General features: G+C 48.6%; 1 protein-coding gene across 1 annotated transcript in view; it reads right to left on the minus strand.

Moving 5' to 3' along the window:
• GALNT16 (polypeptide N-acetylgalactosaminyltransferase 16) overlaps positions 1 to 12,150 on the minus strand; it is a 127,625-nt gene that overhangs the window by 14,283 nt on the left and 101,192 nt on the right. The window contains exons 10-13 of the mRNA XM_074997183.1: positions 7,807 to 7,933; positions 6,478 to 6,570; positions 3,872 to 3,955; positions 1,516 to 1,657 (exon numbers count right to left, since the gene is read on the minus strand). Of these exons, the coding sequence (XP_074853284.1) occupies positions 1,516 to 1,657; positions 3,872 to 3,955; positions 6,478 to 6,570; positions 7,807 to 7,933 (446 nt within the window). The remainder of the gene's footprint in view (positions 1 to 1,515; positions 1,658 to 3,871; positions 3,956 to 6,477; positions 6,571 to 7,806; positions 7,934 to 12,150) is intronic.

Consider the following 12,150-nt stretch of genomic DNA (forward strand, 5'->3'; position numbering starts at 1 on the left):
CTCCAAGTGCAAACTTACATTCCTAAATAGAACAAAGAAGCAGTCCTGTAGCACCTTAAAGATTAACAATATCATTTATTAGCTTTTGTGGGACGGACCCACTTCTTCAGATGGGAGAATCCTGATATCTGATAACTGAGCCAAAGAGAATTTAAAAGAAAGGTTTAAAAAAATGAAATAAAAAACTGACAAATCTGCTACATAGAGCAGAAGGACCAGTGGAGGGGAGAGGGAAAGAGAAAAAACTTCTGTAAGTGTCTATTAAGTTAAGCCTGGGGTCACTGTGAATATCAAAGGTGGGGAAATTGTTCTTGTAATGAGTAAGGTAATCTTTGCTGAGTCAGAGGTGATAGGTATCAAACTTGAAAATTAATTCCAATTCAGGTGTGTCTCCCTTTGTAATCTGCTGTTAAAGTCTCTCTGTTTTAAAGTGCACACCATTAAGTGTTGGATACTATGACCTGCTAAACTGAAATGCTCACTTATAGGTTTATGTGTATTCAGCTTCCTAATGTCTGATTTGCTCAGGTATCAGGATTCTCCAGATCTGAAGAAGTGGGTCTGTCCCATGAAAGATCATCACCTAATAAATAATATTGTTAGTCGTTGAGGTGCTACAGGACTGCTTGCTTTGTTTTGCGAAGATACAGACTAACACTGCTACCTCTCTGAGGCTATTTCTAAAGAGATATTTAAATATAGTCTCCGAGTAATTATAGCAAAGATTTTAATTTCCCCCAGTGTCTGTGATGGCCCAGAGTAAATTAACCACTTCAAAATCCCACAAATGTTTGTCGGGTTCCCAGAAAGTGGTGTCTGGAAGCTCCCATGGACACAGGCCATATGCTCCAGTGTAATGCACGAACCCTAGTGCAGCGCAGCTTTAATAGGAAGAATAAACTCCTTCTTTACTGTATTTCAGTGCCTGGATAGTATGGGACTTGGCACAGTAGGGACGAGATAGGCAGAAGGAATGAAAAGTAGCTCCGCTCCTGAGTGTACACTATAGCACTCAAGGAGTCTGTGAATGTATATATATGTGTGTTAATGTCCATCTCACAGGATTATATGAATCTGTATCTAACACAGTAGATCCGGAGCACCCAGCCTTTGACAAACTGAGAGCCATGGTAACAATTTGCCATGAAGCCCAAGGCCCACATCATAAAATGGAGACACCTGGAGATCCCCAGGTTGGAAAGAGAAGTGTGGCCAGGGGAGAACACAAGTCCCAGCATGCAATGTTTCACTTTAATTTGAGCAATTTGATTGTGGGCCACACTGTCAGACCCTGACCCATCTGTTGTCCAACCTATACAGCAGAGACTGTAACTTATTTAAAGGCTGTGCAGAAGCAGCTACAGGCGACCGGCAGGACACACTGCCCAAGGTCTCAGATCATCTGATGACCCACACCAACACTCTTCCTAAATATTACTACTCCCAGGACCACTGTGTCAGAGGTGATTAAAAGCAGCAAGCAGGAGGAAAGAGCCAAATTCAAGCCTGCCTCACCTGGCTGACAGGGGGATTGCTCACTGTCCCTTTGCAGCCTCCCACACCTGCCACAGAATTTCCTGCGGGGTCCTGGCCCCAAGACTCCAGGCACTGTCCTCCTTGTCTGATAATCCCAGCAACCAGCTCCTTTTCAGGAACCCTGGGAGAAAAACAACAGCAATTGCATTGCACTTTAGAGCCAGCAGCATCCCCATGCACTGTGTGTATGTCTAACCGAGATTACTCCAACCATCACGGAAGTGCGCCTGCCTTTAGAAAGGAGCATGGCATGCCGTTACGTAGCTACTGAAGACTATGATATCCAATAGAAATGCCTGGGGGAGTCTGAGGAGGCGGGCTGTGAGTTAGGTAACCAGAGCCCTGGTGAGTATTCCTTACTTTCAAAAAGCCCTGGGGGGTCCTTAATATCCCCAAGAAGTTAGAACTTCAGTGTGGTGTCTCCTCTGAAAGATAGCTCCTCCAGCAAAAAGCTGTGTCTCCACTAGCCTGCCCCTGAATTTCCCCCTGATACCACCAGTCCATATCTGCTTTGGTAGCAACGAACACCTCGCTAGCGTAGGCAGGGTGCCAGTCAGCTGCCAACTTTTTAGCCACCATTCATCTAACCTAGAAGTGGGCAAAATACAGCCCATGGGCCACATCCCACCCACCAAGTCAATGGACCCAGCTTGTGACCCAGCAGGAGCCTGAGACAGGGTCCCTGACAGCCTTGCCCCGGCATGCTGCTGCGAGCGGACAGCTGTGGGGACCATGTGCTACTCCGAAGGTCACTGCGAGCCCGGAGCAGGGGAGAGGCTTCACAGTGCTGGCCAATGGGAGTGGCGAGATTGTGTCGGGGATGGGAGCAGTGTACAAAGCCTCCCCCGCCCCACTCAACTCAGAGTAGCACATGGCCCCTGCAGCTAGCTGCTTTGAGCAGCGCACAGGGGCGGGGCAGTCAGGGAGCCTGCCCAAGGGACTTGCTGGGCTGCTGGCTGGGAGCTGCCTAGGTAAGTATTTCCCAGCTTCTCCCTCCCTCTGACCTCCCCACCCCCATAGCCTTACCCACATATTCCATACCCTCTGCACCCTGGCTCCTGCCCCCATATCTCCTCCCAGACTCTTCACCTCAATCCCCTGCCCCCCTTCTACACCCCAGGTTCAGGTCCCAAACTCCTCTCAGACTCTGCACCCCCTCCCACACCTCTCTCTCAGGTCAGAATCCTCCTGCACCCATACCCCCTCCCAGACTCTGCACCCCAATGCCCTGTCCCAGATTACAACCCCTTGCCCTAGGTCAAAACCAAAACCTCTGCACTCCTGTCCCAGGTCACAATCCCCTCCCAGGCCCTGCACCCCTCCTCAGGTCAGAATCTTCTGCAGCCATACCCGTCTCCGCTCCCAGACCACGCACCTCTTCTGCACCCTAATCCCTTGCCCCAGATCACAACCTCCTCCTTCATCCAAACTCCCACCCAGACCCTACACTTCTTCCTGCACTACAGCTTCCCACCTTAAGTTCCCTTCTGCTCCCAACCTTCACCCCAGGCCCGCACCTCCTCTATTAATATCATGGGAGACGGCCCTTGACCACTTGCTAAATTCTTGGAGGGGCCTGTCATCAAAAATGATTGCCCATCCCTGCCCTAGGTGTTCATCAGGTCCTGGACTTCAGTATGGTAGGCAGCAAACACACTGGAGCCTTAACAGGAAGGAGACGTACTCCACACTTCAGCAATGCCACAACTTGTACAGGAGCTTTACTTCAACCAGCTGCATTGTTTCAAATCCCTGAGGCACTGGCATTCAGAAACAGGCATTCTCACAACAGAGTTTTAAGCTCTTACCTCACTCATCTCCAGAGGTAAGTTAGCCTGCAGCCTTCTCCCACCTATGTGACTCTGACTTCCTTTGGCTGCCTGTCCCCTCTCTCTGCGAAGAACGGATGCTGCCCCACCTGGCTTCCTGAAGGTCTCCTAAAAGAGCTGCCTATGCCACAAAAACACCTCCACTTCTGCCCACTCCCAGAAACGTGCTTTGTGCAGCCTGCCCACATCCGAGCTGCCTCCTCTCCCCACTGCCTCCCCTACAGAGCCATTTCCACCTCTCTGTTCTCAGTTCCCAGCTCAAATGTGCAAACAAGAACTAGAGGTGGGTCGAGTGGAAGTGCTGGCCAGGAAATCAAGGAGGATTTCTCACCAAAAAGAGAGGGGTGGGCAGGATTTACTCTGGACACAAGAGTCCCCGACTTCCTACTTCCCAACTGCCACAGACCTTCCCCGCTTCTGGGCCTTGCACTTTCCTCCCTGACCTACTTTCCGCATCCCTCTTGAGAACTGGTTTCCACTTTTCTGCGCGTGGAGGATTAACTCACTTGAGCTCTGGGTAGACGTTCTCCAGGTACCACTGGAAGGATTTACAGTTTAGTTTCCTGCGTTGCTCCACACGGTCTGCGATACTGGAAACAAAAGCATGTTGTTCAGAACGATGCCGTGAACTGAGATGAGGAGGGGTGGAGTGGGGTGGGCCGGGCTCAGCTTAGGCTGCCCCTTTGCCTTTGGCGCTGCCCTGAAGGTCAGTGTGATGGCACAGAGCAGGGACAGAGAAGTAAGTGGAAGACAAGGAGGGGCAGGCGCAGCAGCCTTCTACTGTGGGAGGGGACTGAAGAAGCCAACACAATTTCTTGCACTTCCTCGAGCTCACGTTAAAACGACGCAGTGCAGGAGAGCCACTGGAGAACTGAGATGGCATCTTCCCTGCTGTGTGTTCCTCTGGGGCTCTCTGGTAAGAGAGAGACTCACCCAACCACTGGTTCCCAGACAGGGCTGGGGAGCTAAACAGGCCAACACCCATGATCAAGTGTGTATTTAATAATTTTCATAATGGAGTTCTTGCTGTGTTTATAATCACTCCTTGGAAACCTTAAATGCAAATGGGCCATTATAAACCAGCTGCTTCACCACTCCTGGGCTCCTATGGCTGTGCTGCACGCTCTGGCCTGTCAGCGCACAGCAGCTTGGGAGCTGGCATTTGGCACTCACTTGGTTTTCCCCAGAAGGGGCGTAACGAAGCTATTGACCAAAAGGAAAGGACCCCTCTGGGGTCAGTTATGGCTCCCACAGACCGGGGTGCGCTATTGATGTGGCATGGCTGAGCAGCCCTAGGCCTTGAGTAGCCGAGACGGCACAAAGCCCTGGGGGCATAAGGTCTCCATATGGCTGGTGGGGGAGGGAAGAGAATGTGCCCTGTTGCTGTACTCCACAGCCGGGTACAAAAAGGGTTCAGCGCTCTCCCCTCCCACAGCTGATCTCTCAGCTCCACCTAGTGCGCAGGAATGTGGGGGAACAGAGCTCTGGTCCCACACCCAGCCCACTCCACCACTCCTCCTGTGGGGCGTGCATGCCTTGTGGAAGAGCGAGCAGTTCTCCCTCATCAACACGAGCACCCTCTCTGGGTGTGGTGCGAGGAGAAGGGAGAGTCTGGTTCCATGTTTCCTCTTTCTCCGCATATCCCCAGGGACCCAACTGGAGCAAGCCATAATACAGCCCCCGCCTTAGAAAAAAACTTCATAGATATAAATGGTGGGGAAACAAGTCACATCTGGGGCCCTGGTAACCTTGACAGCGTCCCCTCAGCCAAGGATATAAAAGCACATTTGCAGAGCCATTACTATAGGTTATGCAATTACTGAGGGCCAAACCCTGCAGCCCCGACTTAGCTTTTAGTCACATGAAGTCAGTAGGTCTATGTCTGCATGGCAGAGCCATTTCGGCACACTGGCGGTATCCCAAAATAGCTACTCCGCGTCTTTGACACGTGCCTGTCGTTACAAAATCATTTTCGTAACAATGGGCGCGCTCTTTTGGCATCCCTGTAGTCCTCGTTGCAGGAGGGGTAAGGGACGGTGTGACACAGCACATTATTTCAACCTTTCATAAACTCAAAATTGCCAATTGGGTAGCTTGTTCCAAGACTAAGCTGCCGTGTAGATGTAGCCTTGGAGATCCGCATGAACAATGCTGCAGGTTTTGGCCCTAGAGGCTCATGGAAGCTCACCCCTCAACACACACACGTTACGGAGAGCACTCCATCCCAAATAGACAGGCAGCCCGAGGGCCTGCCATTAGAATTGTGCTTGGGCTCTGGCCCAAGGGCCTCACGCATACCAGGCCACAGAGAGATAAACATTAGGCAGGCAAAGATATCTTTAAAGGATAATTCATTAATTCACGAAGAATAAAACATGATGGAGTGGGACATATATCACACTGAATCTACAGAAGTCAGGACAAATAGGAGATACATCAGCATGGAATGTACACATGTCTGAGAGACAATCATATACAGGGATCTCCTAAGCCAAAGCTGTAATATCCATGTGCTGTCCATAGACGGATACATCCAAGGAGGTACCACTGACTTCATGGTACTTTCCTACTTATTAATGATGCTTTGGGATTTTACATTTCATTAGGAAGTGCAGTTCTTGCTGCGACTTCCACTATGCCCCATACCTTCAGGAAAATGAGCTATTATCGGCTTTTGTTGGGCAGCCAGTCTGACTAACCTTAATGCCTAATGGCCATTCATCCCAGTAAAAGTCAGTCCAATGGCCCTGGATGCAGTGTAAGCAAAGGGATGTCTGAGCCATTACCTGCTTACCTCAGACCTCCACACTGTTTATGTGCCATATTTTCTTTTACCCCTTTAATGTCTTACCTTTTAATTTCATTACAGGTACCTCTAGCCTTGTATTCTAGAGCAAATTAAGTAGGGCACTGCTGGGGAGGAAGGACATATGTTGCCATTTAAAATAAATTAAAAGCAATCCTTGTTAACCAGCCATCTGAGCTGTGGTTCTGAGATAGCGCAGGGTAGAGTGTCTTTGCCCTTAGCCTTTCCCAGTGAAAGTGCAAAAGCAATTTCAAGCAAACAAGCTGATCAGAGGGAAGACTGCTAGCCAGGCTCAGGACTGCTTACCTTCCAAACGACTTCCCAATGGCAGAGGGTCGGGCCTCATAGTAGTACTGTTTATACTCATCCATCCATACTTCTGCTGTGCGTTTGGTATTCCTGCAGGCGAGCAAGGAGAAGCTAGGATGAGTGAAAGTAACTTGGGGCAGTTCCCCCAAAAGCTGGAGACAAAAGAACATTGACAATTTTGGGGACATCCTCACGGAGACATTTGGGGCATGTTTATGCTACGGAGATTTTATGGACGTAGCTACGGCACTGTAGCTCTGCCAGCATAACCCTGTAGCTTAGATGCAGCCCAAGATGATGGAAGGGTTTTTCTGGCTGTAGAAGAACACTTCCTTCCCAAATGACTGTAGCTTGGTCAATGAAAAAACCCTACTGCCCACACAGCTACACCTCCATCGAGGGCTAGTTTGGTACAGCTACATGGGTCAGGGCTGTGGATTTTTTGTACACCTCACCAAAATGACTATGTTGACCTAACTTTTAAGTATAGACCAGATCTCAGGAAAGTTAACCCACTGCTGCAGCTATGCCGGTAGAACTTCATAGTGTAGACACAACCTAGAGCCACAGAAGGGGTTTTTCCACAATGGTAGATAATCCATCTCCCCAGGCAATGGCAGGCAAGTTGACGGAAACATTCCTCTGTCCACCTAGTTGTGCCTAGTTGGGAAGTTAGATGGTCAAAGCTATGTTGGCCAGGGGTGGAATTTTTCACACCTCTGCTGTCACAGACCAACATCACCTCTTGGGTTGTTTTTTGTAACAACCCCTTTCTTCCTCCCAACACATCTACCAACTTTCTCATTTTTATTTTCTTCCCTTCTCTGGTATGATGGAAGCTGTCCGCGTGGAGCTTCTCACCATGGATACATCCCTGTAGCACATCTGGACATGCAACTGTCTGATGCTGTCTCCTACTCAGTTACGGCAACAAAAAAGGAACAAAGAACTTCTGAGTCCTGAATGACAGCCCCCATTCCTGTGGCAGGTTCAGCTGGAAGGAAGGAGATAGGCTGGGCCAAGAATACCCAGGGCTGGGATTCCTAGGGACACTAAGGATACATCCTTCTGGGTTAGCATTCCAGTCCTTGACAATGCAGAACGAGGAAGAGATATGCTTTATGCAATAGGCACTTTGCCTAGGCAGAAGGCTCCAGGCTGACTATTGTTAAAGGTTAAATCATGTGCCACCCTCCCTGAATCCCCAGGCAAAAAAAAGGAAGTGGGAAGGCTGGGACCAGGGGGAGAGAGATACAGGATTCTTTCGACATGCTGAACAGAAGACGTATGGTTGACCCATCTGCCATTGTAATCTCCAACACCTACTTGATATAGGTCAGTGCATTGCCCTCCGGAAAGTCATAGGGGTGGCGTTTCCTGAACACATGGCCGACTCGACTGCAGGGAACAATCTCCAAGCTGCCACCACACATCCACACTCGGAAGGAGAGCTCTGGAAGAGACTCCAGGCATCAGTCCACACAGCCAGAGAAGCAACACAAGTAAAACTTCCGTGAATTCCAAAAGAAACCCCCCCAAAACAAAAAACAAAAACCCCTGCCACACACACCGCATCTGAACTGCTTTCCCTCCTCTCTCTGAGGATGTGCCACAGACAAAACCAATGGCAACACCAGCACTGGTGAAATGAGGGAGAGAGACCCTGTTAACATTTTGTTTCATCTTTGTTAAAACTAAGCTGCTCCTTCTCAGACTTTCCACTTTTCCTCCCATCCCTCTCCTTTCTCTGCTCCCGTCCCTTTGCAGGATACCTACTCATTTACCCTGGTCCTTATGGCTGTTAGACATTTAAAATGTCTTCAGGCAACAGTGTGTGATGTTGCTGACGTTACAGAGGGCCCCATCCCTGTGCATTTCAGTGGCGCACACGCCCTGCCTATTAGAGACGGGGCTGCTCCTGGAAACACAGACACTCCTAAAGAATCCAGAACGGGTGGCAAGTCAGCAGGGAAGGGTCAGAGCCTGGGGGAAAGGAGCAGATTTTGGAAAGGGGTGGATCTGAGCAAGACTAGGAAACAACAGAGAGACAAGGCCCGTGGGAGGCTCTTTGGTTGACTTAAGCAGTCCAGGCCTGGAGTCCTGATCCCCCTGCCACACTGCCACTGTCATAGCGCTGGAGTACAATTTCAAAGCAGAGCACATTGTAAACACCTGCCAACAGTGGCCACAGTTGTTCTCTCCCCCTGATTTCAGGGCAATGACCAGCTGATCAGGTTAATGAATATGTCTGCCTAGCTCAGGTGCTTGTGGCTCCTTGACATGGTAAAATTTGGCAACCACTGGCATAAAAGTTCCATGTATCCATCAAAATGCTGTGTCACTCCTGCCTTCTTCTTTCCTTGCCCCTGAAATCCCAGCAGCTGCACTAAACCTCACATTAATGCTTCACCTTTATCTCACATCTCATTTCAATGCTCCCAATCCACCTGACTCTGTCAAAAATGGTAAAGGAGTAAAAACAATGGTCCACAGTTTGTTCAGAGGTTCCTGGCCCAAGAGCGAAACTGAGCCCAGTTTATTTAACACACCCACCCACCAATTGACCCTGCAGTCAAATTCCACATTTTGCTAAAGGATTACAGAACACACAGGGCTTTGATGTGCAGTAGCTTTTTGCATCACCGAGAAAAGAGGCCCTTGTCAAGGACCATGGATCTGTCCCCCTGAGTTTAATCACTGTACTACATCAGCTGGGCTCCCCGCTTGCACTTCATATGGAGATGAAAGCAACAAAAGTGGAAGGGGAGTAGTAAAAAAAAAAAAAAGAGTCAACCGAGGCACTGGAGAAATTTGCATCAGATTCACAACAACAATGGAGCCTTCCAGAGACTTCAGATCAGATAGATTCTCCTTCCAAAACTTGATTCCCCTGGAGGATCTTCCTCAGGCTGTGGAGCAGGGGTATAACAATAAGGAGTTAAAAATCCTTTCAGGCTGAAATCTGCCGTACGGACTCCCTGGTTGCCACACATCAGGCTTCCCAAGTCCCCAGTTGTCAGTCCAATTCCTTAGAAGGAGTGTGGAAGGCTATTTAACATGAGTGGATTATTTTCTTTTTAAATGGCTTCTCCTTCTGAGTAAAGGAAAAACTGTTACTAAGTCACATTTTCCCTGCTACCTTTGATTACTCTCACGCATCCCAGGCAGTCTGTGCCCCACAGGGAACAGCTGAGAGACAAGCAGCAGTAGAAAGCTCCCCAGGCTCATGGGCAGGGAATGTGTTTTTAAAAAGCCAAGCTATGTTTCTCCTGGAGTTGTGTCCAACCGGCTTCTTCACTCTTGGAACGAGGTTCTGACTCATTCATGAATGTAGCCATTCTGAAGTTCTGAAAACAGTTAGTTCAGTTAGCCTGATGTATGGGTTTCAAGACTGTTCTTGGTTCTAGGTGGACACGGGCAGACAGATGCGCTCATACAGAGAGACGGTGTATCTATTCCATATCCGCAAAGCAGCACTATCCCTGAAGCCAGGCAAAAAGGACAAAAGATGATGCAGTCCACACATCATTTTAGTCAGACTTCTTTCCCTCAAATATGGAATACAAGTTGGAGACGGAGAAGACCAATTAGGTGATCTAGCCCCTCCCCAGGGTAAGCGTTGGCTTGTTACGTAATGTATGTTTCTAATGCTCTGCAGTTTTAACTCAAGGGCTACGTCTACACTACAGCAATCCATTGACAGAAGTTACTGTCGGAAGAGATCTTCCTGCAAAACTTCTGTTGACAAATCACGTCGACACACAAAAATGGATCGAAAGAGCAATCCACTCTGTTGACCGAGAGTGGCCAGACTGCCCGGCTGCTCTCGCAAAAGAACGGCCAACAAGAATCACAGCAAAGAGGGCTGGCGTGGTGAATGGGAATCCCTGTCTGTTGACAGAGGGCCCCCTGGAGTGTCGACATGGCTTTTTTGTCAACAGAAACTGTTGACAAAGGTGTTATTCCTCATTGCAGAGGGGCAGAACGTTGTTGGCAGAAGTGCTGAGTTTTGTCGACAAAAAACATTTTCTGTGTAGATGATCTGTGAGTGTTGTCGATCAAACCTGCAACTTATTACTCCTTCCTACTTCTCCATGTAGGAACCAATGCCGCAGCATGAACGACCTTGAGCGAATCATGTGGATTATGTAGCTCTGGGAAGGAAGATCAACAAACATGGAGTGCGAGTGGTTTTCTCATCCATCCTCCCTGTTGAAGGAAGGGTCCAGGTAGAGATAGGCAAATAATGGAAGTAAATGAGTGGTTGTGCAGGTGGTGTCAGAGGGAGGGATTTAGTTTCTTCGACCATGGGTTTCTGTTTCAAGAGCAAGGATTGCTAGGAAGTGAGGGGATGCACCTAATGAAGAGGGGAAAGAGCATCTTTGTGGGCAGACTTGCAAACCTAGTGAGGAGGGCTTTAAACTAAGTTCATTGGAGGACGGTGACCAAAGCCCTGAGGTAAGCGGGGAAGGAAGAAGGTACAACAAAGGAGAACCATCCATTTGAAGGAAGAAAGTAGGCCAATCAGCTTCTTATCTTAGGTGTTTGTACACCAACGGAAGAAGCCTGGGAAACAAACAGGTGGAAATAGAGGCCCTGGCACAGTCAAGAAAATATGAGGTGATTGGAATAACGGAAACTTGGTGGGTGACTCACATAACTGGAGCAGGGTCATGGAAAGGTATAAACTGTTCAGAAAGGACAGGCAGGGGAGAAAAGGAGGAGGAGTTGTGATTTATGTGAGAGAGCAACATGATTGCTCAGAGCTCCAGTATATGGAGAGAGAAAAGCCAGTTGAGTGTCTTCAGGTTAAGCTTAGAAGCAGAAGCAACTGAGGCGATGTACTGTTTTCTGTCTGCTATAGGCCACCAGATCAGGTAGATGAGGTAGATGAGAATTTTTTCAGACAACTAACAAAAACTTCCAAATCACAGGTGCTGGTTCTCCTGGGAGATTAATCGCTCAGATGTTTGTTGGGAGACCAATATAGCAGCACACAAACAATCCAGGAAGTTTCTGGAGAATGTTGGGGATAACTTTCTGGTACAGGTGTTGAAGGAACGGACCAGGGGCCACGCACAGGCTGACCAGCTGCTCACAAACCAGGAAGAAACAGTAGGAGAAACAGAAGTGGGCGGCAAAGTGGGCTGCAGTGATCATGAGATGGTAGATTTCAAAATTCTGACAAAAGGAAGAAAGGTGAGCAGTAAAATACAGACCCTTGATTTCAGAACAGCAGACTTCAACTCCCTGAGAGAACTGATGGGGAGGATCCCCTGGGAAGCTAATATAAAGGGGAAAGGAGTTCAGAAGAACTGGCAGTATTTTAAAGAGGTCTTATGGAAGGCACAGGAACAAACCATCCCAATGTGCAGTAAGAAAAGCAAATGTGATAGGCAACCAGGCTGGCTTACAAGGGAAATCCTTGGCAAGCTTAAACTCAAAAAGGGTGCATAGAAGAAATAGAAACTTGGACAGATGAGTAAGGAGGAATATAAATATATGGCTGGAGAATGCTGGTGGGGGGGTAATTGGGAAAGCAAAACCACGATTGGAACTACAGCTAGCAAGGAATGTGAAGGGCAACAAGAAGGGCATCTACAGATATGTTAACAATAAGAGGGTTATCAGGTCGGGAGTGGGGCCTTTACTGGATGAGGGAGGTAACCT

This window comes from Carettochelys insculpta, chromosome 6 (assembly GCF_033958435.1).
Source record: "Carettochelys insculpta isolate YL-2023 chromosome 6, ASM3395843v1, whole genome shotgun sequence".
Taxonomy (NCBI): Eukaryota; Metazoa; Chordata; order Testudines; family Carettochelyidae; genus Carettochelys; species Carettochelys insculpta.